Raw genomic sequence first — 26,625 nt, 5'->3', positions numbered from 1 at the left:
TGATAGACACTCTAATTTACCTATATATTTTGTTCCTTCATCGTCGCTGGGCAAAATCCTGGCACTCCCTACCTAACAGCACTGTGGGAGAACCTTCACTACACGGACTGCAGCGGTTCAAGAAGGCAGCCCATCACCATCTTCAAGGCAATTGGGGATGGGCAATAAATGCTGGCCTTGCCAGTGACGCTGATATCCCATGAACGAATACAAATATTTCATCTAGAGTTTCCTTTCCACTATTCAATGATCTATAATATACATTGCATTATTTTATTATATACATATGTTTAATACATGCAGCTTGTTGTAGGGGGTGTAATGGTAGACATTAATGTAAGCAATTGATATGGGCACTGAAGGATTAATGCTTGTGTTGTGATTACCACATATGTGAGTCACAGTTGATTACCTCAAAGTTGTAATCATGTATACTGTTTCTGCCAGTGGTCATTATTTGTGGTACAGATTACTGTAGCATCCAGAATTTGTAATTAAATTGATTCTAATCGCTAAGATATTAAAAGGAAAGTCTTGTTTATAGTGAGTGATTTGATGAATTTTCCTTTTAACATTAATCAAACCCTAAATTGTTATTTTTCCATAGACTCCCCTGTTAAACCTGTTCATATTGGGAAGTCTGCAGAATGGAGTGGCTTTCCACAACCACAGCCTGTTGAGCACGTAAAGATGGTGAGGAGTAAGGTAATGGTTTTGTGCACCAGTGCAATGCCACATTTAAATAACTTAAAAGTATGTTTATATTATTAATAAAAATGTTGGATCTTTGAAAGTTACTTTAATATTTTTCCTTTTTTTTTAAACAGAGCCTGAAAAATCCCCGAAGTCAAAGAAAGGGTGAGCAACCACTAATATCTTTTTAAAAAAAAGTTGTTACATTTTTTCCTTCTATACACGGTCTCAAATCTGTGAATCTGTACTTGTTGAATGGAACACTAAATATCGCCTTTCCTGTTCTTGAGATGTTTTTTCATGCTGGTGGCATCAACTTTTTCCCTCCATTTTGCACTTCATAGCTGGTCAGAACTTGAATGAGAAATTCCTATATGCTCTTAGTAATGTAGGAATTGCTGGACAAAAAAAGACCATGGTCTATCTAGCTCGCCTTCCACCATCCCGGTAGTCGCATGATATTGTGTCGAATAGAGTTGTTGACTAATCATAGCAATCAATCTCTTATCAATTAGTCTACAACAGACCCAGACATAAGGTGAGGAAAACTCCAGTAGTGGAGAGCTTTGGAAACCATAGGTCCAAAGTCACCTGTTCCTCCCCAGTATGCTAATCTTGCCATATGTCATCTCTCAAATTACTCTTCTACATTCTCTGCTTCTAATTGAGGAAATTCTGATCAGCGGTCTTGTGAAGTATCAACGTATCTTCTTCAGATGCTGGCAGGCCCAGTGTGTAATACTGGCATTTTTATAATTTTATGAATTATGTCCTAGTTATGGGATAGAATTGTCTTTTTTTCCGTGGATATGGTCTTGACACGTGGTTCAACTAAGAGTGACTGGATTCTATTTGAACTTTCAGTACAACATCCTGTCACAAGAGCCTCTTGAAAAATCTAATGACTGTGTGAGCATTTGCCACTCAAGCTGACTGTACATTTTAAAAATAATTTTCAGTATGTGGGCATCACTGGCAAGGCTGGCATTTATTGCCCATCCCTAGTTGCCCTTAAGGTGGCGGAGAGACTTCAGCTTGAACCTCTGCAGTACTAGGTGCTAGGCAGGTAGTTCCAGGATTTTGACCCAGCGACGATGAAAGAATGGCGATATATGTTGAATTCAGGATGGTGTGTGATTTGGCGGGGAACTTGGAGGTGACGGTGTTCTCATGCACCTGCTGCCCTTGTCCTTCCAGGTGGTGGAGGTCGCGGGTTTGGGAAGTGCTGCCAAAGAAGCCTTGGTGAGTTGCTGCAGTGCATCCTGTAGATAGCACACACTGCAGCCATGTGTCCGATGTACTTTCAGGATGCTATCTCCAATGTCAGCATTTTTTATTGGTCTGGTTTAGCTTAGGAATTGTAGACAAATTGTATTCTCTCTAACACTGAGGTCCAACTTTCATGGACAAATTTTTCCTGCACAAAAATGCCTTTGACTACTTCAAGAACAGCAGCTTGTTTAGTGGAAGGTGTTTCATGATTTGTTCACTTTTTTTTTGATCTAACTGTCTTTGTCAAGTGCCAATATATTCTGATATTTTACTGAAAATTCTGTGTAACAAATTTTCTCATGGCACAAAACATTTTCCAGCTAAATGTCTGTCATATTAGCTGTGTACCTGCAGTTGTCCATCCAGGAGAGTAAAACTGTGAGTGATATCTTCTTGTCCAAGAATGTGAGCTACATCTTGAGCAACCATACTTATTCCATTTATTTTCCCATCCTCTTGAAACACAGCTGGATACAATTTTGGAAGCTGAAACTTGAAGTCTTCAATGTAGTTAAGGAAGTCTGCAATATCCAGTTAAAATGTCTACTTACCACATGCATAAGCTTTACAAGTCACTTGTAGCAGTGCATTTAGTACTAGATTCATTTGTCAACTATGTGTTTGTGTGGGATGATTTGGAACATCTCCTTAACTGCCAGTTCATGAAAATATGAATGTGGTGCTACTGAAACTCTTATTCATTCTTTGAACCATTGGTTACCATTGTCTACCATTGACAACCTCTCTCGCCAATCTTTTTTTTTGTACTGTGGCCTATTCCTGGTTCTTGCTCACTTGAACTAGGAGCAAGTATTAGTTACAGCTGAGCTGCTTGCCCATACTGCTTAGCAGAGGTGAAATCACTTGAATTTTTGAGTTTCTACACAGAGCATGAGTAAACATTGTCCCTATAAAGTAACTTTCTCTCTTTCTGCCACCTGAAGAGCAAGTGCTAATTAGTATGTGCAGGAAGCTGAGGTGCACTAAAACAGCATGCAATGGACTTAAGCTGAAAAAAGAACAAGTGGAAGAGTTTGAACTGTAGAAGTAATGAGAAAAATGTTGAGATGGGGAGAGAGATGTAGATAGAAACAGATACAGAGAAGTTAACCCATGAAAGTCTGTCTCCTTCAGACTTGTATTTGATCTTTGAGTGCAGTGCTGCTGATTCCCATGTCCATTGCCAAACCCCCAAGATTGTCCAAAGACAGACTCTCTGCCAGTCAGACCAGTACTACATAATCTCTGAGAGAAGGTGCCAAGAAAAGCGATAAAGAAGTAATTATTCTTTCTGAACTTTAAAATCTATAATTTGACAACTACAAATGTGTTCTGCAGCTTGTCTGAGCTTTGTCATCTTCAACTTAATGCCAGAGATCAGGGCCACAGTCAACATTTCTGGAGAATTACTGTCACTTTTGTGTTGTTATATTCATAATTGTGATATAGATTGGCTGTGAGCTTCAAAACTGCTGTTACTCACATGGAGTGCACTGTAGTTCAATTGTGCACCACTGTTCCGCTGTTTGAAGGACTTGGAGGTGGAGATTTGATTTTTATGCTTGTAGGTAGTTTCTTAGATTTAATTCATTATGCATGCATTTTGTTTCAGATACTCCTGAAACACGGGATCGTGGGAGACCGTTGGGTGATTCAGGATTAGTAACTGCTACTACAAGGGGTGAGGTAGGACGAACCTCAGAAACAAATACAAAACGAAGAGAACGTGGTTCAGATTTAGGTGGGTATGTGTAATTGTATAATGCTACAGTAATATTTGCTGACTTTTTGTGTTATCTTTGGTTGAGTAATCATTTAAATTGTAAGTTCATTAAATTATACCTGCAATTTTAAGACTTTATTTTTCCCTTGTTGATATGTGTTAATTTAAATGCCCCCCCCCCCCACCCCAAACAAAATTATCACATACAAAGATTTTATTCTGGACTTTTTTAAAAAGTACTTTTTGTTTATAGTATTTTTGTCTTGGTATTCCTGAATCACTCACCATCCCCTGTCAGGTAAGCTGCTTCCAGATCAATTGCTGTACAATAGAGCATTGGAGCTGTACAAGTTGGGATGAAGTAACTGGGCCTCTATTGTTTCTCCCTCTGCATTTGGGGAGATGTACGTGGCCTTTTCTCTATGCCTCTTCAGTTAAGATGAGGGCTTTGCCCTTTGGGAAATTGCAGGCACAAACCCATATTCAACCACCCCTGGTTTAGCATGTTGTTGCTTAATATTGCTGTATCATATCACTACAATACATTTCAATCAGAAATTGTTATGGAGTTAGTCAACTAAGTGTTCTTGTTACTTCAGTAAAAACTTTTTAAAATGTTGAATTCTAAGCGAATCAAACACTTATAGGAGATAAAGGCTAGAAACGATCCATGTCTAACATTTACTAATACTTTTGAAATCAAATAAACATTTTATTGAATATTATTCTTCACCAAATTTAATATCCTTAAGTATCGTAGCCCTTCCAGAAAATTAGAATGAACCTGACCTTTAAATGACACCTAAAACAAACATAACTGGGGATTGGTTGGCATAGTGGGTTTCAACATTGTGCCTTCATCTTATGGAAGTGCCAGACTGATGGGATCTCTGGCTGTAAGGGTAAAGTGAGTTTGCACAGTCTCGATCCAGTTGCAAGTGATTATGAATCCACAGAACAAAAAAACTCAATTGATTTGATATTCTCAGATTGCAAAATGATTAGTTTGGGTACTGAGGGGAAAATCAGATTGGTGTGGAAGGAGATGGTGTTTTGAGCTGGATTAAGACATTTTTTTGGAATAATGCTTTATACTGCATTTCACCTGTTATATATCTGACTGGAGTACTTGATGCTGTCATTATGAAAAGGTCCAAAAAATGTTCCATTACCAGTACTGACATCTTTGATTACAAAGTTCTGTTTTTTTTTTCCCCCGTCCCCCCTGCAGCCATATTCTTCATTTATTTATTAAACATGCACATACAATTAGGATTTGCTGTTATCCACAAGAGTGGAAGGAGAATCACCAAGGAAAACAATGCCTGCCCTTGCGCCATCTTAATCTACGTGTCTGTATGTAAGGCTTTGTTCTGGGTTATATCCTTAGTTCTGTAACTGGAGAAGGCATCAAGGACCTAAAATGTTGGTGAGCAATGTAATGTAATTTTTTTACTTAAGTACTGCAGCATGGAAATGCTTGTCAGATCAATACATTAATGCTGTGAGTGAAAGGATTATAAATAGCTTTAGGTAGTTGCCTCACAGAAAGCTTCAAGAGAAACCCTATGCAATTTGGACAAAGAGTGCAAGTGGAAGGAATTCTGAATCTTTGATGCTTCCTGTCTTGCCAAAGAATAACGAGACATATTTTCTTACTGATGTTCTATTGGGGAGAAAGAAAAAATGATTAGTTTGGGAAATACTGTTGGTTTTTATCCAGTTATAAGGCTAAAGCTCTGTGCATATGTACAGACATAATTGATCTAGTGCTGCTGGAATCAGTCAAATTTACAGATTTGACATAGTTTTAATATTGCATCCTAACATGTTACAATTGTACTATTTAGTAACAATGGGTGAACCTCTTCCAAAGCAGGCTTTCCTGGCTGCCAAGTATGTTCTAATCTGCTTGATCAAGTCTGCCGTTGTTTCAGGGCTTTGAGACTTGCTGTGCTATATCTGCCCTTCATCTGGTCACTAGATACTGTCTGGAGAAGATTGGTGGATTCAATCAATGCGCAGTGCAAGAAGGCCAAGAACCAGGTTTTCTTCAGTTAAAAGAAGTGCTATGATTTTCTCTTCCCCACCCCCCCCCCCAAATTATATGAATGATCCTGATTGTGAGAAATTTCTTGTTTTCGGGTATTGAAAAGCTGCTGAGGCTTGCTGTCTGTCTTAACTCTTGCTAAAGATTCTTGGCAGCCTGTTTTTAAAGAGAAATGTTTCTTTCAGTGGATGATAGCAAATCCTAATTTGCATGTGGAGCTTTAACTCAAAATACCCTGCCTAATGTAACATTTTTGTGTGTTTGTGTGTATCCATGACACTAATATATTTTATGCCAAATTACAATGAAGAAGTTTGATCAAACCATTGTGATCTCATTGGACATGGGGTTTTCCTTGCAAAAATGGGCATATTGAAAGCTGACCTCCATGTTTAGTTTGTGTTGTCATTAAGATGCCGGTAAAACAGAAAAGTGGGGATCGGGCAGGAAAGTGGAGTTGAGGTTGAAGATCAGCCGTGATCTTAATGAATAACGGAGTAGACTCTAGGTGCCGTATGGCCTACACCTGGTCCTATTTCTTATGTGAATGTTGTGTCCATCTGACATGCAAAGAACTTTCTTTCCTTTTACTATTTTTATTTCTTGCTTGCTTTGTTTTTCTTAGCTGTCAGCTATCTCTATTAGCATGAAACTAGCAACCTTTAGAGGGACAACTTATCCATGCTCAGTGAAGAGTGAAGCTACTTCATATTCTATGATGATTTTTAGAGCAGTTTAAGTTTCAATGAGTATGGGTAAACTGTGCCTCAATTGAAATGAAATTGACTCTAGACCAGGAGTGGAAGATAAACATACCGCACTACTGCATTGTTTACTGGTGACTACAGCTTGTTGGGCCTGATTGTCATTTGAGTCTAGTAATGACTGAGCTTCCAAACATCAGTGTTGCATTTTACCCAGAAAATCCACCAATGAAATATTGTTAAGCTTGTGTGACCTTTAAATCAATTTAAAATTACAAGTGGTCTGATACAAAAACAGATTTTCAGAGATCTGCATGATATTTAAATAGTCTGCAGTTTCCAACAGTACAGAAGAGCTACATCAAATAAAGGGAGTGAAATTTAGGAGTTTACATATATATATATATATATATATATATATATGCACATCTAACTTCTCACTCACGTACCATATATATATATTTTTTATACATATAATATGGATATATATATCTATCCCTTCCACTACCAGGAGTTAGGAGATTTGTTATGGAACTTTCTGACCAGTCATCTGTCTTAAACACTTCTCACTTTACTAACTCTTGCTATTTTAACTTAACTGTAATCAGGTCAGATATTGGTGTCTTCAAATACAAACATACTGGGAACACTCCATGTCTCCTGATCATGTGTTTGTAAATATCTTAGTAATTTAAATCCTTTTCAGGTTTTTACCAAAACATGACTCAGGTTTTTGTTTTATTTTGAAAGTGGATGTCCTAGAAAACCATACATGCATGCTTGCTTGTATCCTATAAACACCTGTCACCTCAAATTAAAAGTGCTTTGTTAGATTTTAACCAAACTTCATAAGTGACCTCCTCTTATCAGACAGTGGGTTCCTTTCGAAAATGAGCATGCTGAGAACTGTCCTTGTATCCTGTCTCCAAAAATCAGGTAAGGACCTTCATTGTCAATGCCCCAACACTTAGAATTATAAAAATGTCTGGAGGTGAGTGACTTTGGGTGGAGACAGAGGAGAGAAAATAAAATTCCATAATCCTACCAAAGCAGCTAACATTAGGCTATTTTACCATCGATTAATCGGGGGTTATCTGGATTTTCTATACTGACTTTCTAGTAAGATTGTTATCCTTACTGCTTTTGTACCACAGTGTAACTTTGTAATGTGGTTTTAAGCATTCAGAGGTAGTAGTTGCTGTCCAAATTTCACACTGGTTAGGTTCACCAACAGGACAAAAGTATGGTAACAGTAGTCTTTCCGTTGCTTGGACACCTTTCAAGCCGGCTCCTTAACTGGAGGAAAACTATTTTGGATTTGTTTTTGTGGGGAGATGGGGGATGGCATGGTGATGTTAATTTGTCATGGTAAATTCAGGTCTGGAGTCTTGCAGTGCTTAGGAGACTATTTCAGTGCTATAAGCTAAACCACTTTTGTACATTTAATTCCCCACAATACAGAAATGAGATGTGTTTGCCAATTGACAGGAAGCCAGGCTTGCACATTTTGACCGGGGGGAAAGGAAGTAGCTGCATATCTAATGTATATCAATTCACAGCCTTTTCCATTTTACTGTTTCAGTTATGGTTGGAATTATTTTTTTTTAAGGCTTTTGAACTTTTTTTCTTTAAATGAGAACTTTGCCCTTTTCCAAAACAAAGCCATTCCAAACAATCTCATTAACTGTTTGAATGTTCAAAGGCAATTAATAGAAATGGGGGAGGGAGAATCATTTATCAATGAGCCATTTATGGGTAACTGCTTGGAAGAATTTACTAATTCCTAATGTGTCAGAGAACTGAAGTAATAATTGATCCAGTTGACCCAAGGTGCTTTAGCTCTACATGGATTCAGTAACTCTTCAAGTCATTCCTACCAATTTAATATTTTTAGCTCTTACGATTTAAAATAAGATCAACCTTTGTAAAACGCGTACCTATTGTTATATCTTAATTGAGTTACACCAAAAAAAATGTTGTCTTCAATCCTTTTTGTTGCTATGAATTGTGACTATCATAGCTTGTATAAAATGCCAAAAATTTAGAAAGTCAGTTGTCTGAAATAAATGTTAACCTATTTAATTTCATGGAATATGTATGATTTTTTCACTGGCTCATCATACATTGAATTTGTATCAAAACTGTTTTAAATTTTTTTTAAAACAATGTCCTATGTTTCAATCTGCCCTTTGATTTGCTGTTGCTTCTGCATCAGCATGGTAATTTTCCTTCTTTTTTTGCTGCTTTGTTGCATTTCCTTGCTCTGACTCCTTTTGTTCTTTACTGTATTTTCACTGTTTTACATGATCTTGATGATTATGCTGCAGGGATGAGATAATGCAGTAACAGTTTAAAGGGGAAAAATAAATTAACTAGCAATCCATAATGTGTATTAAGTGTGTATGTGAAAGATTAACATGCTGATTCCCTGAAATTTGTAGATAACCCCATTAAAAAGTACAAATAGGAATGAAGTGGAAAAAGTCGTTAAAAGAAATTTATAAGTTTATTTTTTTTGTTAAATATCCTATGTAAAGAAAAATAAATTCACAAATGGGAAATCGAAAACTTAACTGATGTCATATTTCCGAGATAATTCAGTGCAATTTCAGTTGTCTTGCTTGAATTTATATACTGCAAGAGAAATGTGAGCAAATTTTTACCTAGATTTTCAACATATACTGATTTTATCTTATTGTGCTACATGTGCCGTGTCTTTTTGTTACAATGTTTTCCATTAACAAACTTTGTGCAAGAATATTTTACTCTGTTTACTACTTTAATCAAGTGTCAAATTTTGATGTGTTTTTAAAAAGTACTTGATCCCTTGCCAGATTTATTTTATCACTTCTTGCCCCTTACCCCTTCTCTCATATGCTGGTCTATAGTCACATAGGAAAAGTGATGGGGCCACTGGCACCTAAGTGTCCGTTCTTTGTGTGAGCTTGAACATAGTGTTCACAGGCTATTGAACTGTGGAGAGCATTGCATCCAAGCCAATCAATGCCCACGTTCATGAACTTTCAACAAGGGTCACAGAATATCAATTCTCTTTTTTCCCCCCGCCCCCATAGGCTTGAGCTGTGGAAGTGAATTGTAGCATTTTCACTATTGCTTAAAATCAGTTTACTTGATGCTGATTAGCAATCTCGTGGGGGCTTTCCCCATTTGTTTGACTCTAATGCCGACTGGTGCAAATTTTGAAAATAATCTTTCAACAAAAATTAATTTTATTATAAATCTGTAGCTTACACCAAAATTTTGCACATATACAAACTTGAACGTTTGAACAAAAATCAGTTGCATCACATTACATGGGGAAGGCACTGCAGTGCATCGTATAAAGTCAATTACACATAGCTACAAAGATAGATATGGTGAGTAGGTAAGGTTGATCTACAAAAATAGCAAGTCTTATTGAGCCTAATTCTTGGCCTAGAAATTCAAGCGGAGAATTGGTGGCTCGATCTACAGCTCTTGCTGCCATTTTTCACTTTTGGAAGTGTTCCGTCATCTCTGCAGCGAGGAACCTCCCCTTTAAGAGATGCATACTGTCTTTAAGTGGCATAAGATGCCTGATTTCCTACCCACCCCAAATAGGCATGCAGCCAACAAACTGGCTGTACGCATGTCCCATTATAATAAGGTTCCAGCACCAATCCATGTGAATAGCCACAGGCAGTGTGTGCCCTGCCTTCGCATGCCCAAAAACAGGCATAATTGAATTTCTAGGCCCTTATTCATATTTTCAAAACTGCGCTGCTTGTGTGTCAGATGTGCATCCTCAACACTAGGACCCCAATCTTTAAAAAAAATCAATTGCTATAATATATCCTGGTGTATCTTCTACCCACAATCAAATGAACAATTTTTATTTTCATATAGAATGTAAATGGTGTATATTGTAAATGTTACATAATTGTAACTTGCTCTATATAAACAAATGTGTCTATTTTAAAACTTTGATTTAGCGAAATGTAGATAATGGTTAATTTTTCCCTAATTTGCAGGGTTCAATAATCGTCATTCAAAACCGAAAGGGCCAAGAGATCCTCCTCCTGAGTGGACATGATGGAGCAGATGTTCAAGTGGACCGTAATACTGGAGTGTTTCCCTTCAAGTGCCACGAAAGGACTGAAAAGTAGAAAAATTATTCACACTCACTAAAAACAATCTTTCTTTACTAACAAAAAGCAAGAGCAATTTAGATGTCTTCTCAGTTACAGAATGGTACACATTTTACATCTATTGAAACTTGCTAAAAATCTTCCAAGGGTGTGGATTCCGGTGCTAAATATCTCTTTGCTGGGACCATTTTTACCTGCCTTATTTCACACTTACAAGTATTAAGACTTTTTACAAAAAAACTTAAGTATTACAGGCCTTAATTTTGGGGGGGAATTTGTTACACTGCTTGTAGGATTGTATATTAATACAGTAAAGTAAGTATAAATAGGGAGTCTGTGGACAGTTATTCTTTGCTAACATCCAGAAACTATTATGTGCATTACTCTTTTATATATGTACAGGGCAGGTAGGTATATAATTGACAATGTTGCAGGTATTAAATATTCTTAACAGAAGATGTAAGAAATCTGTGCATGATCTAAACCTTTTTGTGTACCATTTTTTGTAAATTATTTGCCCTGAAATTATAGAAAAATATTCTTTCAGGCGTTCTTAACTACTGGAAATGAGCAGGAAATTGCAGTTTAACAGGGGTTGAGATTGTAATACATTTGTAAATTGTAAGCAAAAGGATATTTTTATATTATATGCTGTTAATAACCAATCCCACTTTGATCTGTTGTTCATTTGGCCTTGAATTTAGTAAGTGCCTTCGAACAGTATAAAATCCTGTTAACATCACATGAGCATTTTGTATGTGCTTTTGTGCATCTGGGATAAGAGGACTATCAGCCACACAGACCTGTATTTTACAATATATTGACCTGTCAGTAAAGATCTTGAAACAAATTAGCTTGTTTTATTTCTTTTACATTAAAATGCACAAATGCTTTGTCCTTTGAGTAATAGAACTTTTCACTTAATATGAAATAGCTTAGTAACTGGTAACAATCATACATGATGCTTTTTGTACAATTATAATTTGTCAAGTAAATGAATACTATGGTTCAAAAACAAATGAGCCAATTTTTAATGACATCAGATGATTCACAACTAAACTGTCCTATTTGTGTCAATCTTTGACATCTTGAGTGGTACTTGATTAATCTGAGCAAAAAATTAATTCAGATCTGCTAATCCTGTTTTTAAAATTTTTTATGTAGTCTCTAGCAAAATCAAAACCAGTTCAAATGTGGATTTTTTTTTTCTGACCTCCATTCAACCTTAAAGATTGCTTATTGCATTGGCTGTTCAAACAAATTGACATTTTTTAGTTTTTTAATAGATGTCCTAATAGTGAAACATTCAAAAGGTTTTTAGATTTGACTTTGTCTTCTGAAAGCTAGCCAAGGTTTCTAAGTGAGTTTCGTGTGACTAGCTGGAATAAATATGGTAATTGTGGTGGAGACCTAGATATTGGCATCTGTTTCAAAAACGTTTCAACTCCAAGTGTAAATAAAGAATATAGTTAAATAGCATGTCATACCCATGCAATATGAAACTTTCACAATTAAATTTATATCTTTAATTTTCACATCTTCAAGATCATTGAGATAATTGCCATTGCTCAGAAACAAACTTGGAAAGTTAATTTTATTTTAAAAGCCCTAACCTGAAAATATATTCATTCATAACAGAAGTTAATTTATAGCAGACTAAGACTTATTATCCAAGGTTCATTCACTGGGACGTTGTAAAACATTTACCTCGATCTTTCCTAATAGAACATAACTGATGCTGTAACCTTGAGGGTTCGGCATAACATGCTGCAGAAAAGCTGCCATTTGTTAATTTTAATTTGAAGTTTCATTTCAGTGTAACTACAGCGGATTCAAAATATGGAATAAATGTTCTTAAAATATACATTAGGACATGAGGTTAATTAAGCTTTGCTTATGAATAGTTAAAACACCATTGCTCTAGACAATGACAACTATTTAAATTTCAGTAGCTCTCATAGTGTACAGACACATTTCGAAGCACTTTACAGAGCAATGAAGGATGAGTGGACAACAAGCAGGAGGAAAGGAATGGTTATTGGGGCAAAAGCATGGTTAAAGGGAAGGATTTGTAGGGAGCTTGTGACATTAGCTATTTTTGTCTGGTTTCAGTAATAGTCCAGTAACAGTACATAAGTTTAAAAATAAACTTCAGCTCAGATCCCTATACCAAGCTTATTTTGATACATTGTTTCAAGTTTTGTCAGTTACATGCTGGAGAGAATAATTTATGCAATATTGTGTGATTGATTCAGTTTGTATATGACTGGTTTCTTTTTACATATTCAAAAATCAGAAGTCTCAGTAACTCTTCTGGGATATAAGGGGTGTTGTGTTTAAATCGAAGCCTCGTCTTGTAGCTTCATTGAAAGAAGGAATGAAAGACTACCAGTTTGAAACTCTTGAATGTAGTTGCAGAGGGGAGAGGTGAAGTGGAGTGTATGTGATGGGACATATGGTTGGAGGAGATTGCGAAGATGGGGAGAAGTGAGGGCATCAAGAGATTGAAGTTAATTAAGTTGATTCCCTAGGTATGGGGAGCCTATTAAGGATTGGGGTAATCGGTGGTACTGTCTTTGGTGCCATTGAGAACATAAGCTGCAGAATTCTGGATGACTTGTAATTTAAGGAGCGTGGGGGGAGAAAAAGGGCATGGAGAACTGGGAGAAAACCAGCCTTGAGCTGATAAAACAACTTGCATTAATATAGCACCTATAACTTAGAAAAATATCCCATGGGGGTTGAAAAAAGGTGTAAGCAGACAAATATGGACACTGAGCCAAAGCTGTAGATATTGGATGGGATGACTAAAAGCTGGGTCAAAGAGGTGGGTTTTAAGGAGGGTCTTAAAGGAGGAGAGGAGAGTAGAGAGGCAGAAGGGTTTAGGGAGGGAATTCCAGAGCACATTGCCTAGATGGCTGAAGACACAGCCGCCAGTGGGTGGTGGGGAGAGAAAGATGCGCACAAGTTAGATCTGAGGAAGGAGAGTTCAAGGGAGGATTGTAGGGCTGGAGGAGGTTAGAGGTAGGGAGGGGCAAGACCATGAAAGGATTTAAATACAAAGATGACCATTTTGAATTGGAGGCGTTAGGGGACGAGGACCCAATGTAGGTCAGCAAGGACAGGCAATCGGTGAGTGGGAACTGGTGCAGGATACAGGCAGCAGAGTCCTGAAGTTTCACAGAAGGTGGAGGATGAGAGACTGGCCAGGAGAGCGTTGGAATAGTTAAGTCTGGAGGTGACCAAGGCCTGCATAAGCTTTTCAGCAACAGATCAGCTTGAGGCAGTGGTGAAGGTGGATGGTGTTAGAGGTGGAAATAGGCGGTCTTTGTGATGGACAGGATATCTGATTGGAAGCTGTGTTTGCTCGCAATACAGGTTGGTGGCTGATTCAGCCTGAGACAATGGCCATGGAGGGGGTTGGAATTGGTGGCAAGGGTATGGAGTTTGTGCTGGGGACCAAAGACAATGGTTTCATTCTTCCCAATGTTTAACTGGAGGAAATTGTGGCCCATCCATGACAGGATATTGCACAAGCAGTCTGACAACACAGAGGCAGTCCAGACTGGTGGTGGAGAGTTAGTTAGGTGTCGTTGGGGACAGCTTCTACATGTATCCTATGTCTGCAAATGATGGCAAAGAAATAGGCCAAGGATAGATCCTTAGGGGATTCCAGTCGTAAGTGTGAGGGTGGAAAGCAAAGTCATTGCTGCAGAAGCTCTGGCTGTGATCAGATAGGTAAGAGTGGAATCAAGCGAGGGCAATCCCACTGAGCTGGTCATTCGAGGAGGATGGTGTGATCAGCTGTCCAAATACTGCAGAGGACATGGAGGGATAATGCACCACAATCACAGAGGATGTCATTTGTGACTTTGGTTAGAGCCATTTTGGTGCTGTGCAGGGACAGAAACCTGATTGGAGAGAATCAATCATGGAATTGTGGGAAAGATGGCCTCTGATTTGGGAGGTGACATGTTCAAGAAAGGTTGGAAATGTGACAGTGGTTTGAAGGACAGGAGTTCAGGGTAGGATTTCTGAGGAGGGGAGTGATGGTGGTTTTGAAAGGGAGGGGGACAGTTCCTGAGGAGAGAGAACCATTTGCAATGTCAGCAAAGGAAGTTAGGTGGTCAGCATTTTAGTGGGAATGGGTTCAAGGTAGTGGGTCTCATGGACACGATAAGCTCAGAGGGGGCATAAGGGGAGATCGGAGATTAACTGGAGAGAGATTTTGGTTCAGGGCTAAGGAAGGGGGAGCCTGTTGGGGGGGGGGGGGGGGGAATCTTTGGATTGCTATGCAAGGGAGAAGCAGAGGCAGCTGAATGGATGCAAACATAAATAGGAGCAGGAGTGGGCCATACGGCCCCTCGAGCCTGCTCCACCTTTCAGTTGGATCCATATCCCTTAGTTTCCCTAGTCCAAAAATCTATACTCAACGACTCCACATCCACAGCCCTATGGGGTGGAGAATTCAAAAGATTCACGTGAACTTTTTAGTAGTGAACAAAAGAAATCCGTGAGCCCTTCACTTGTTAGAAGTAAGGGTGGAGGTGATGGGAAGGGGTTTAATGAGACAGTTGGTAGTGGAGAAGCAGCCAGGGGTTCTCTTTGCTATTTTAAAAAGATTAACAGTGGGGAAGGAGAGGTGGGGTGGCTTATGTTTGAGATAAAAGAAAGCTGTCTTACTGACTGATCAGATATGTGGAAGGAAGCTGAGCTTGGGATCAACGTAGGATGCCAAGCTTCTGAACCTCTGGGCTCAGCCTCAAATGGCAGCTGGAGAGATTGAGCTGAGGAGGATGGTTTTGGTTTTGTTGGAATTAAGCTGAAAAGTTATAGCTTATCCTGGTTTTGATGTAAATCGTGGAGAAGAGGGGGGCCAAGGATGGATCATTGCAGTGCACCACAGGTGTGGGTAAGGGAGGAACCATTTGAGGCAATGTAATGTCAATGATGGAACAGGTATATTAGTAGTTCCTTTTCTAAATGTAGAATTATAAATTTTTTAAAAAGACATCATAATGGACAGAGCCTATTATACGTTTCACCGACTTGCATGAAGTATATTTGACTTCATCTTTAAAATTATATAGCAAATAAACAAAGTGGTACCAGTCTTGCATCTCAAATCAAAATTGTGTGTTTAAACCCCACTAAGTACATGATAATTCACTGCTGCACTGTCAGTGTAGTCTTTCAAATTGAGGCTATTCTGCCAACTCATTCTTCTCCAGTTTCAGGATGTCAGCATTGCTGGCAAGGCCAGCATTTATTGCAACTCTGTGGCTTGCTAGGCTACTTCAAAGGGCAGTTAAGTCAACCATGTCAGTGCAGGACTGGAGTCACGTTTAGGCCAGACTGGATAAGGACATAAGTAAATCACTTGGGTTTTTATGTTAATTTAACATCTTTGTGGTAACTTTCACTGACACCAGTTTTTAAAAAATAAAATCAAATTCTCAAACTACCATGGTGGGATTTGAACATGATCATGTTCTCTGAATTACTAGTTCAGTAACCTAACCACTATACAACAAAACTTGTATTTATATAGCACCTTTAATGCAGAAAAACATCCCAAAGCACTTCACAGGAGTGTAATTAAACAAAAATTTACACCAAGGAGGGTCTTAAAAAGGAGAAGAGGCAGAGGGGTCTAGGGAAGGAATTCCAGTGCTTAGAGCCTAGTTGGTTGAAGGCACAGCTAGCAATGGTCAGACTAGGGGGCTGGAGGAATGCAGAGTTCAGGAAAGCATTGGAAGTAACAAAAGCATAGATGAGGGTTTCATCAGTAGATGGACAATATTATGGATGTGGAAGTAGGTGGTTTGTGATGGATGGATATAGTATTGGAAGCTCAGATAAGGGTCAAATAGGATGCTGAGGTTGTAGCCTGAGATAGTGACCAGGGAGGGGAATGGCACCCTTAAGACGATGGCCGTGGTCTTCCCAACGTTTAATGGAAGAAATTGTGGCTCAACCAGGACTGAGCGTCGGACAAGCAGGCTGACAACTCAGGCAGTGAAGTGTTGTCTGCTTACGTGTGGAACCTGACGTCATATCTTTGAATGATGTCGCTGAGAGGCAGCATGTAGAAGAGAAGTAGGGAACTACTGATCTCCATTGCACTTTGAAGAGTAGGGAGTTCTTCTTTTGCCCTGATCAAGATTTCACCATCAACCAATAATCAGATTATGTGATCATTTCATGCATTTACTATTTGTGAAACCTTGCTCTGTGCAAACTGGCTGCCACATTTCCTCACATCATAATAATGACTACACTTCAAAAACAATCCAAAGCCTTTGAAGTGCTTGGTGATGTCCTAAGAATGCTATACAAATACATGCTCACTCTTGCTAACCTGAAAGCCTTGCAGGGTACAGTCTGCAATGTAAATATCCCTTGCACACTACTGTAATTAGGATTTTTGTTTCGAAGAGAGCTGGAGTTGAAACATTGTGTGCATTCTGCCAACTTTAAGGTGGGGGTGGGGTCTAGTCCCTAGAAAGGAGTGGATTCTTTAAAATTCAATTTTCTAGCTAGTTTCAATTGAAAACCATCTTCTAGTTCTAGGATCAACAGTTTCTTACACAGTGCTTAAAATAAAAATTGACAAAACATTTACTGAATAAAAGTGTGAAATCTATATACACATGGATAAAGAGCAAAATAATGTAGATGCTGGAAATCCTAAATAGAAAATGCTGGAAACACTCCACAGGTCAGACCGTATATGGAGAAAACAGACAAGCTAAAGTTCCAGGTGTAGACCCTTCATCAGCTGATCTGATGAGTCTGCACCTGAAACATAATTTGGCTGTTCTTTCCAGAGATATTGGCTGACCTGTCTGTTGCTAGCACTTTGGCTCTGTTTGAGGACAAAAACAAATGATGGAATCGGCAAGATCGTGTACATGAATTTTTTTTCTTTGATTCTCATCAGAATGAAAAAAGTGCAAATAAAATACAAGCAATTGTACTCTTAGCTATTAAATACACCTTTACTGTTTTTAAATACAAGTGGTGACCATTACAAATAAGGGCAAAACAAGTGTTTCAATAGAACATATCACAACGATTCTCAATAAAGCCTCTTTTAAAGGGGAATGATAAATAAAATGTTAAATTCTATGACTGCATTATTTTCACATTCCCTAAATACCACTGAGCAACATACAGGGGTAGAGATGAATGTCTTTAGGTGACTCCCTTATGCACCTTTATTCACAAAGGTGGCCTAGCTAAAAGGACAATTACATTTCACCGCTGCCAGCCCCCCAAAATCAATATACTATCCCATCTATATGTGTAACCAGAGGGAACTGACATTTAATCAAGGTAACTATATCATCTCCAGTTCTTACAGTAAATTGAAAGATAAGTACCTTTTCTTCAAAGCAAGTGATGATTCAGAATTTCTTCAAATGTTACCTGCATCCATATGGCAGTGGTACTGTCCTACTTTGATACATGTATCTCATTCCAAGAGTCTGATTGGGAAATTGCTCAAAATGCTGCATTCGTGGACTAAAAGCAGCAATATGGAATGTCAACTGGGACTAGCCATATACCAGAACACAGCAAAAAGGCAGTTTCCATAAGTAAAGTCTCATGAATGGAAATTTGCATCCTTATAGGTAACATGAATGGGATAGTGTAATACAGGACTAACTATTATCCTTTTCCACCAGAGGCACTGGAGACTATGTTGGCTAATCACTTTTTCCTATTCACTCTAAATGACAGTAGTTATCATACTGAATATTTCTTTATGTAACACTCCTTCATACTGCACTGAAATGTCAGCCGAGATTACATACTTAGGTCCTAAAGGGGGTTTTAAATCTACAGCCTGAGTCAGAGGAGAAAGTGCTGCCACTGAGCCAAGCTGACGCTGTTTATTAATACTAATATGTACAAGCAATATATACACATCTTTGGGGCCTCTCACACCTGCTAAAGACTAAAAGAATGCATAGTTAAATTTCAAAACTAAAACTTCATGCTTCAGCCACTGAAGATAATGGGGTAAATTTTCTGATTGGGATTAATTAGCCAGAGTTTTTTTAGCACCTGAGTCAGATTAATTTACACAGTATATGGGAACTCACCTAAGAGGCCAGTCCTAAAGGGCTGCTAACAAGGGGTGACAGTTAAATTTAAAGGGATGCAATCACTTAAAGGTAAATGACCATGAGAAACAAAGGATGCTAATATTTTTTCATGTATAAATTTCATCCTTTGCAAAGGATATTTAAATAACAAAAGTACCAACTTTACAGAGAAGGACCATTAAGGTCAGCTATTATTAATTTAAAACAGGATTTTTTTTGTGTCCAAAAACCCCAGGCAAATTTGGAGAAAGGCAGTTAAAGAGTTATTTGGAACAGTACTAGAAGAAAACAAAAAAGAATTTAAACAAAAACTTTCAGTGGCTACTAGAGGGGAAGGTCTGTACAAGGCTAATAATCTATTTGCACACAATGCATTCTGTCTATATACATTTCAGTTATTTAAGTGAAACACAACTTTTTCCACATTAAATTTCTTGTCCCTCCTCTTCCTCTCTAGTACTTGTGTAAAATAGCCTTTTAAATATACAAATTAAGCCATAATGAATGAAAAAGGAATTTACTAATAACCTCAACATTGGAAGAAAATAAAGCACCAATAAAAAGAATTAGACATGAACCAAATTGTCAGCATTTTAAAAAATGTTTACTTTTAGTGCACATTAATTATTAATGGTGGCCAGGGAAGGTGGACAAACCAGGAACAGGTAAAACTAGGTTACAGGATATCCTTTACAAAAATGAAAACATCAAGCTCTGCATGATGTCATTGTCGACTGAGCTCTAACTCCGCTGAATAAATCTGAACTCACCTGAAGTCTTCAAAACAATTCTTCCTTGAAAGAATTTGAGGCACTGAACATCAGGGCCCAAGATGTGTGCACAGTTTGAGGTCTCATCTTCAATGTGAAGACCGGGGAAAATTAGGGCAGAATCCATTTTTAACCAATTCAACAATTGAAACATTAAAGATTCCTACCCATAGTATATGTTAGCAAAAGATGTCCTTACAATAGATGGCCATCTGCTGACCCAGAAGCCTGTGTAGTTAGTTCTGTGAGGTCATTTCTAGGTGGGTGTGCCTGGGCTTGTAAATGTAGATGGGAGGGTACTGGCAAGTGGTCTGGCCATCCTCCAATACTCTTCCTTTTACTCCTCCGAAAAACATAAGGGGGAATTTCCATTGGGGAACTCACTGTCCCACTATCATGGATGCAATAAAAAAACAGCAATGCCAGAACATTTGGGACACAAAGACTCCTAACCAACTAAGCGGAAACAAAGGAAACAAGGGTAGAAGGTTCATAACCTTAAAATACTGCTACAAATTTTACTATAGGGGTCTTTAAATAACTTCTGTAAACTGCAACCTAGCTGCCCTGGATACCCATTTTATATAGGCAGGTAGATAATAAGAGTGCTGTACCTCAACAATGGTCTAGAAATTGAGTAACCAAATTATATTAGGGCCTAATTTTATTGCAATCAGGCAGGCACTTCTGACACCAGTACAAAACACAATTCAAAAACTGAACGAAATACTAAAGGGCAGAAATTTGGCATAAGATTTCCACCCATTTTTCCAATTGTTTAAGCCCACTTTTAAATGATTGGAAAATGCACCTTCGTGAGTTTTGTTTTCTCTGCCAGTACGTAAACCTGCATAAATTAACATTTTAAAACCATGTGGAGCTAACCACACTTGACCTGATCAGTTAGTACCACAAAGGCTGGCTACCTTCCCACAAAACTGATGACTGTCTCTAGATAATTTTGTGTAGTCGTCAGTCAGTGGTAGGACTCTTGCCTGAATCAAGCTCCATTCTAGAGACTTAAGTGGAGTACTGAGGGAGTGCTGTCCTGTTGGAAGTCCTGTCTTTTGAATGAGACATTTAAACCCATTTGCTTCCACAGGTGGGGTAAAAGACCTCATGGCACTATTCAAAGAAGAGCAGAGACATTTTCTTGGTGTCCTGGTCAATGTTTATCCTTAAACCAAACACCACTAACATTATCTGGTCATTTACCTTGCTGTGCACATTTGCCTACATTACAAAAGCACTACACTTCAAATGTACTTCACTAGCAGTGAAGCACTTTTGAACATCCCAGGGACATGAAAACCACTATACAAATATGTTCTTCCTTTCTATTTTTCTCTCTTGACAAGACACAAAGTCATTTAAAATAACAGCAGCATGAGGCCAATCTTAAGATTACATTATTCTGTGTCATCATACGATACAGAAATTTTCCTATTTGAAGCATGACAGACCTCTAATTCCCTCACAGTTGCAGTATGCTGTACTTTATTGCACAATCGTGATAGTTTTTAAAGTATGCTCCCATAATTGTTTGTGAGGCAAGTTATACATCCATAGAATCTATAGCACAGTACAGGCCATTCAGCCCAACTGGTCTATGCCAGTGTTTATACTCCACAAGAGCCTCCTCACACTCATTAACTCTTCTCACCCTGGCCCCATATCCCTCTATTCCCTTCACCCCCAGGAATGTATCAAACAACTTAAATGCAAAAATTCTCTCTGCTTCAACCACTCCATGTGAAAACATTCTCACCACTACCACGTATATAAATTCCTTCTAAATTCTTTGTTTGTCTATACTAATAATAAAAATGACAAAGGATACCCATAGCAAGGATAGTGAACTCCAAACCAGAGCAAGAGATAACTCTTCAGTTGAATTTGACTAAAATTATTGAAAGAACTTAACTAGTTCTTGCTCAGGTTGCAAGATGCAACTTCAGTATCACACTTTAGTATGAGAAAAAGCTGAAAAGACCCAATCCAGTTTTCAGAAAGAGAAGCATTAGTAACAACAGCCAGGAAAAGCTTTATTCTCCAGATCATCCTACCCAGCTTGTTTTTTAAAAAATGGCACTGGAGATGCAGATTTAGAAATAGACCTACTAGAAAACCCTACAATTGCTTTCAGGCTTTTTCTATGGATGGAGAAACTCAAGTATCATTGCATTCTAAACTGGGGTATCTGGGTTCAGATCCCAGTTTCCACTACATTTGCATAAGATTCTCACTAGTAACTAAAGGAAAAGTTACTTGCATTTATATAGCTCTTTTCATTACTGCAAGTTCTCTCAAAACGTTTTACAGCCAATGGAGTACTTGTAGCCACTGTTGTAATGTAGGAAACAGGGCAGCCAATTTATACAGAGCTAGGTCCCACAAACAATGACATAATGTCCAGATAATGTGTTTTAGTGATATTGATTGAGGAAAAAATATTGGCCAGGTCACCTGAGAGAACTCCCCAGCGCTTCTTTGAACAGTGCCATGGGATCCTTTAAGTCCACCTGAGGGGGCAGACTGGTCCTCATTTTGAAAGTCAACACCTCCGACAATGCAGCACTCCCTCAGTACTGCACTGCCTGGATTATGTGCTCAATTCTCTGGAGTGTAACTTGAACCCACGACCCTTTGACTCAGAGAAGAGAGTGCTACCACTGACATGTTAATTACAGAGGCGTCTGCGGTTCCGAATATCCCAACTAACCAGCAACATAGGAAGAGGAAGGTGGCGAAAAAATGGGAAACCGAGTCAAAAATCAAGTAATACGGTTTTCCTGAACGATAATCTCGGAAGTGCGGACATACATTCAAAATATTTTCCCCCGGCCCCCTGAATCAGATCCATTGAGTAGTTGGTGGAGTTACACCTCTCACACTGATGAAGAGCAGACTCGGCGCGCTGACAGTTGGTGACGAAAACGGCTCCGGACCCGCGTGCAGCAAACAGCAATTAACTGGCACGAGGGCATCCTTTTGACGTCACACCGGAACTAATTTCTCTAGACGTTTACACCTTACAGATCCTAAAAGGTATATATTATAAACGATACAGTTTTTGTACCGTAGTAATTTAATTTACATGTATTTTACATTACATATATTTCACTAAACAAATAAGCAATCGCTACTATTTTAAATATTATATTTCTGTAACTTAAAACCATTTTAATTTGTTTTATCTTTCAGGATTGCACAGACCCAAGCTTCGAACCGCCCGACTTCCTGTCATACGAACTTGATGCCGGAAATCCCGCTCCTTTCCTAAACGTTACCGTTTCCGCTGGCAATATTAACGGAAGCGATCCAGCATCTGATTGACGTGTAAACTAGCCAATCAACGAGCGCGCGTGTTGCTCAGATTAGGTTGACTCCGATACACCAACAAGCGTTGGCCAAGAGTAGTTTTTTTTTGCCCACGGTTCAAGATGGCGCAGTTGAGTTATGTACGCGTCGTGGTGGAGAAAAACGATAGTGACGAGCGGTCTGATCTACCGCCAGCTCCCAACGCGGAGATTCTCAAAGTGAATCCGGCTTTACAATCTTCCTCGGAGCACAGTAAAACAGCGGCGAAGAAAAGGAAGATGCAGCCATTTCCCGACGGTTACGGTAAACCCAAAGTGGAAGTGCGTGGCGCGGCGGTGCCGCCGCCGACTAGTTTGTTACCGGTGGAGAAGGGTAATGATGGGAAAGACAGGGACAGAGACCGGGAGAAGAGCAGCGGGAACAGTACCAAACGCTGCCCGGAACTCGGCGTTAGTTCTAAATATACGGTGGCTGCCCCTGCACCTCGTCCCCTTCCTCCTGTTTACAGCTCCGTAACCTCGCCGCTCTACCTCCACTCGAAATCCAATAAACCTCCCAAGGAAAAGTACAACAGCAGCAGCAGCAAAGAGAAGGAGAAGAAACACAGGGCCAAGAAAGAAAACGGCGACGTCAAATTACTCCAGAAAGGTACAGTTCTGCATATTTTGCAGTTAAATTACTTTGAGCCCCACTTGCCATCTAGTGTTTTTGTTTTTTTTGTATTGTTGACAGTAACTGCGAATGCTGCACCTGAATGGAGCTACTGTGTTATGCACTGTTCCCAGATGAATTTTTGGCGCCAGCCGGGTAGCAGAGATCGGCAAATCGGCTTTAACTTAAAACCTCTTCTCTGGAAATGTCGGAATCTAACTTCGCAAACATGATACATATTATTGGAGGTCTTACTATTAACATTGTATAGTGAGTCCTGTATTTTAAGTAAAACGTTAACTAACAAGTTACTACATTTTTACTGTACTTTGAAGATTTTTTTTATTTAAGTTAATTGGTTGTAAAATTACTTTTAATAAATCATTGGTGACTGCTCATTCAGTCACCGTGTTTCTAACCAGTTCCCTCCACATTGCCACTTTCCTCCCTATTTTTAAAATCCTATTCTATGCCTTTGGTTGCCCTGCCCAACTTTTAGAAATGTCAATAACAATTAAAATTGAGGTTAAATATTTACAAGTAAAAGTTTACTAAATTGCTGATTCATATAGTGTTGAATATTTTTTTAATTCATATATAAATTCTGCTGCCAATGAACTTAGAGAGATCTCCATGTAAAGGGAAAGTAATGTGTAAAATTAGGAGTTTCCCACATAATGCCCTCATATTGTTTGTCTTGGTGCCTTAAAAATATAAGAAATGTTTAAGGTAAGTATATTTATAATTGCCAGGAGTGAGTCCTTGGGTGCTGCTGTTTAATTTGGTGATCTCTTATGGGACAGCAATGATGCTTTTCTGCCTGAAGCACTGTCAATCAGCTGCCTTCCATTGCTTTTTTTAGTGGTTCAACAGCTGTTTGTTGGCATAATTTTAGTTCATGATGCAGGCAAGCTACAGACTCGTCATGATGTCAGAATGATGAAATCTGAGGACATGTACCTGACGAAGAAAGCAATATTTATATTAAAGGCACCAAGGCTTTAGGCCCATTTTATGTGGAAAAGATTGCTTGTATTTTGTACTTTGTTTCCCCTCTGTGTAAAGCTTATAGTTTTGAGTAAGATTTGAAGATTAATTATTTTCCTGAAAGTATTGTGAACAACACAGCTCAATGTCTTAGCTAATGCACTGTGTTATTTTTATGCTATGGCTGCCTCAAAAAATCTTGGTGAGTATTAAATGAAAAGTTGAAGGGTTATATTTGGGAGAGTGGAAAACTCTTGTGATGTATGGCTGGTGTTCATATTGACTGATCACAGTGTGTAAATCTCTGAAGTGAAAGTTTTCTTAGTGGAGTTTTTGGGTTGTGGATTTTTCAACTCTGGAGAAGTCTTGTCATAAAGGCTCTGTATACACTTTCAAAAGGCATTTGATAAAGAACCACATAATGACACGAAACTTGAAAATGTAAACAGTGAGGAGTATAGTAGCAGACTTCAGGAGGACATAGACAGACTGGTGAAATGGGCAGACAGGTGGCAGATTAAATTTAATGCAGAGAAATGTGAAGTGATGCATTTTGGAAGAAAGAATGAGGAGAGGCAATATAAACTAAATTATATTGCAGGAACTGAAACCTGGGGGTTTACGTACACAAATCTTTGAAGGTGACAGGACAAGTTGATAAGGCTGTAAAAAGCATCTGGGATCCTTGGCTTTATAGATAGAGGCATAAAGTACAAAAGCAAGGAAGTTATGCTAAACCTTTATAAATCACTGGTTAGGCCTCAGCTGGAGTATTGTGTCCAATTCTGGGCTCCACACTTTAGGAAGGATGTGAAGGCCTTTGAGGGCGCAGAAAAGATTTACTAGAATGGTACCAGGGATGAGGGACCAGTTATGTGGAGAGACTAGAGGAGCTCGGATTGTTCTCAGAGCAGAGAAGGTTAAGGGGAGATTAATAGAGGTGTACAAAATTATGAGGGGTTTTGTTAGAGAAAATAGAAAGAAACTGTTTCCAGTGGCAGGAGGGTTGGTAATTAGAGGACACAGGTTTAAGGTAATTGGCAAAAAAAACAGAGGGGAGATGGTAGATTTTTTTACTCAGCAAGTTGTTGTGATCTGGAATGCACTGCCTGAAAGAGTGGTGGAAGCGGATTCAATAATAACTTTTAAAAGGGAATTGGATAAATACTTGAAAAGGAAAAATTTGCACGGCTATGGGGAAAGAGCAGGGGAATGGGACTAATTGGATAGCTCTTTCTAAGAGCCAGCACAGGCACGATAGATTGAATGGCCTACTGTGCTGCATGATTCTACAATATATGAATTTAACAGGACTAGTTTGTCCTGTTGCAGAAATGTTCCATGCTTGGATTTAGATAGGGAATCTATTCATGCCAGGTGGCAAGTGAGGCTTTTGTGGATCACCTGGGTGCGACCTATGCCATTGGGTTTGTTTCTACTGTTGAGAATTGATCTACGTGATGAACTGTGTTCTCCAAGTGGTATGGCATAGCTTTGTGTCACAGTTGGCTAAATTATGGGGGCATGATTTTTGACTACTGTTGTTAAATACCTAGCAGAAGCTAAATATTGTTAGAACTAACTAGCCTTATGGAAGACTAGAAATAAAGAAATGTATCTTCTCTCCACTGAATGTGTGGAATAGACACACAGAAAAGCAGTTAATACTATGTTGATTTAAAAGGATTATGAGGACTGTAAAGGTAAATATGGCCATCTATGCATTTTGGGACATGATGGTTTCTGTGTTACTGAGACCATGGAAATGTCATTTGGAAATGTTGCACAAAGCAACCAGTCAGGGTTCAATAGTGACATTTTTAGATTATTTTGGGAGTTTTACTTGTGTCTTTGGAGGTTAGGAGGGACTTTTCATCAGGCGATTAATTGAAATGGCAGCATTCATGATGGGGCAGACTATATATGTTCTGTGGAAGGGGGAGGCTTGATCACTTAAATGTCCTTTTTTTAAAAAAATTGACCATGGGCAAGAAAGGTCACGGTATATTTGTCCACAAATGCAGTGGCCATCTCAAACACAGCTGGTTTAGGCTGCCTGCTGTGGCCAAGGATTAGCAGGGATGAGTACCTAAAAGAGTGTAGAATAATCTAAAGTAGGAAAAGAATGGCAAAGCAAGAAAGTGTCATGTCATATGGTGCTCCCAGCTATCTGTGACCAGACATGGCAAAAAAAAGTTTGAATATTTAATCAT

The 26,625-nt window shown here is 38.7% G+C and overlaps 2 protein-coding genes and 1 long non-coding RNA gene across 9 annotated transcripts in view; 2 read left to right on the top strand and 1 right to left on the bottom strand.

Annotated features, from left to right (window-relative positions):
- The window catches only part of LOC137341645 (tyrosine-protein phosphatase non-receptor type 12-like), a 102,036-nt gene extending 90,617 nt beyond the window's left edge, over nt 1-11,419 (top strand). For 2 of the 6 annotated variants that reach the window (XM_068004977.1, XM_068004974.1), the window contains 5 exons: nt 608-705; nt 828-858; nt 3,578-3,706; nt 4,920-5,117; nt 10,453-11,419. In XM_068004977.1, coding sequence (XP_067861078.1) covers nt 608-705; nt 828-858; nt 3,578-3,706; nt 4,920-5,086 — 425 coding nt within the window. In that variant the 3' untranslated portion in view covers nt 5,087-5,117; nt 10,453-11,419. Of the gene's footprint in view, nt 1-607; nt 706-827; nt 859-3,577; nt 3,707-4,919; nt 5,118-7,312; nt 7,379-10,452 lie in introns of all 6 variants that reach the window. The other 4 variants (XM_068004975.1, XM_068004979.1, XM_068004976.1 and 1 more) reach the window with 4 other exon arrangements.
- Nucleotides 9,655-22,488, bottom strand: LOC137341649 (uncharacterized). The gene is made up of 2 exons (XR_010967078.1): nt 22,277-22,488; nt 9,655-10,576 (listed from the first exon to the last, which is right to left on the bottom strand). It is a non-coding gene; the product is annotated as an uncharacterized lncRNA (long non-coding RNA).
- Nucleotides 22,489-22,823: 335 nt separating this feature from the next.
- Nucleotides 22,824-26,625, top strand: part of LOC137341646 (lysine-specific demethylase RSBN1L-like) — a 59,397-nt gene continuing 55,595 nt past the window's right edge. The window contains exon 1 of one of the 2 annotated variants that reach the window (XM_068004980.1): nt 22,824-23,422. In XM_068004980.1, coding sequence (XP_067861081.1) covers nt 22,897-23,422 — 526 coding nt within the window. In that variant the 5' untranslated portion in view covers nt 22,824-22,896. The remainder of the gene's footprint in view (nt 23,423-26,625) is intronic. The other variant, XM_068004981.1, reaches the window with a different exon arrangement.

The sequence above is a fragment of the Heptranchias perlo genome, chromosome 24, assembly GCF_035084215.1.
Source record: "Heptranchias perlo isolate sHepPer1 chromosome 24, sHepPer1.hap1, whole genome shotgun sequence".
Classification (NCBI taxonomy): domain Eukaryota; kingdom Metazoa; phylum Chordata; class Chondrichthyes; order Hexanchiformes; family Hexanchidae; genus Heptranchias; species Heptranchias perlo.
The sequence above is the reverse complement of the archived record's forward strand: the minus strand, read 5'-3'. Positions and strand labels throughout refer to the sequence as shown.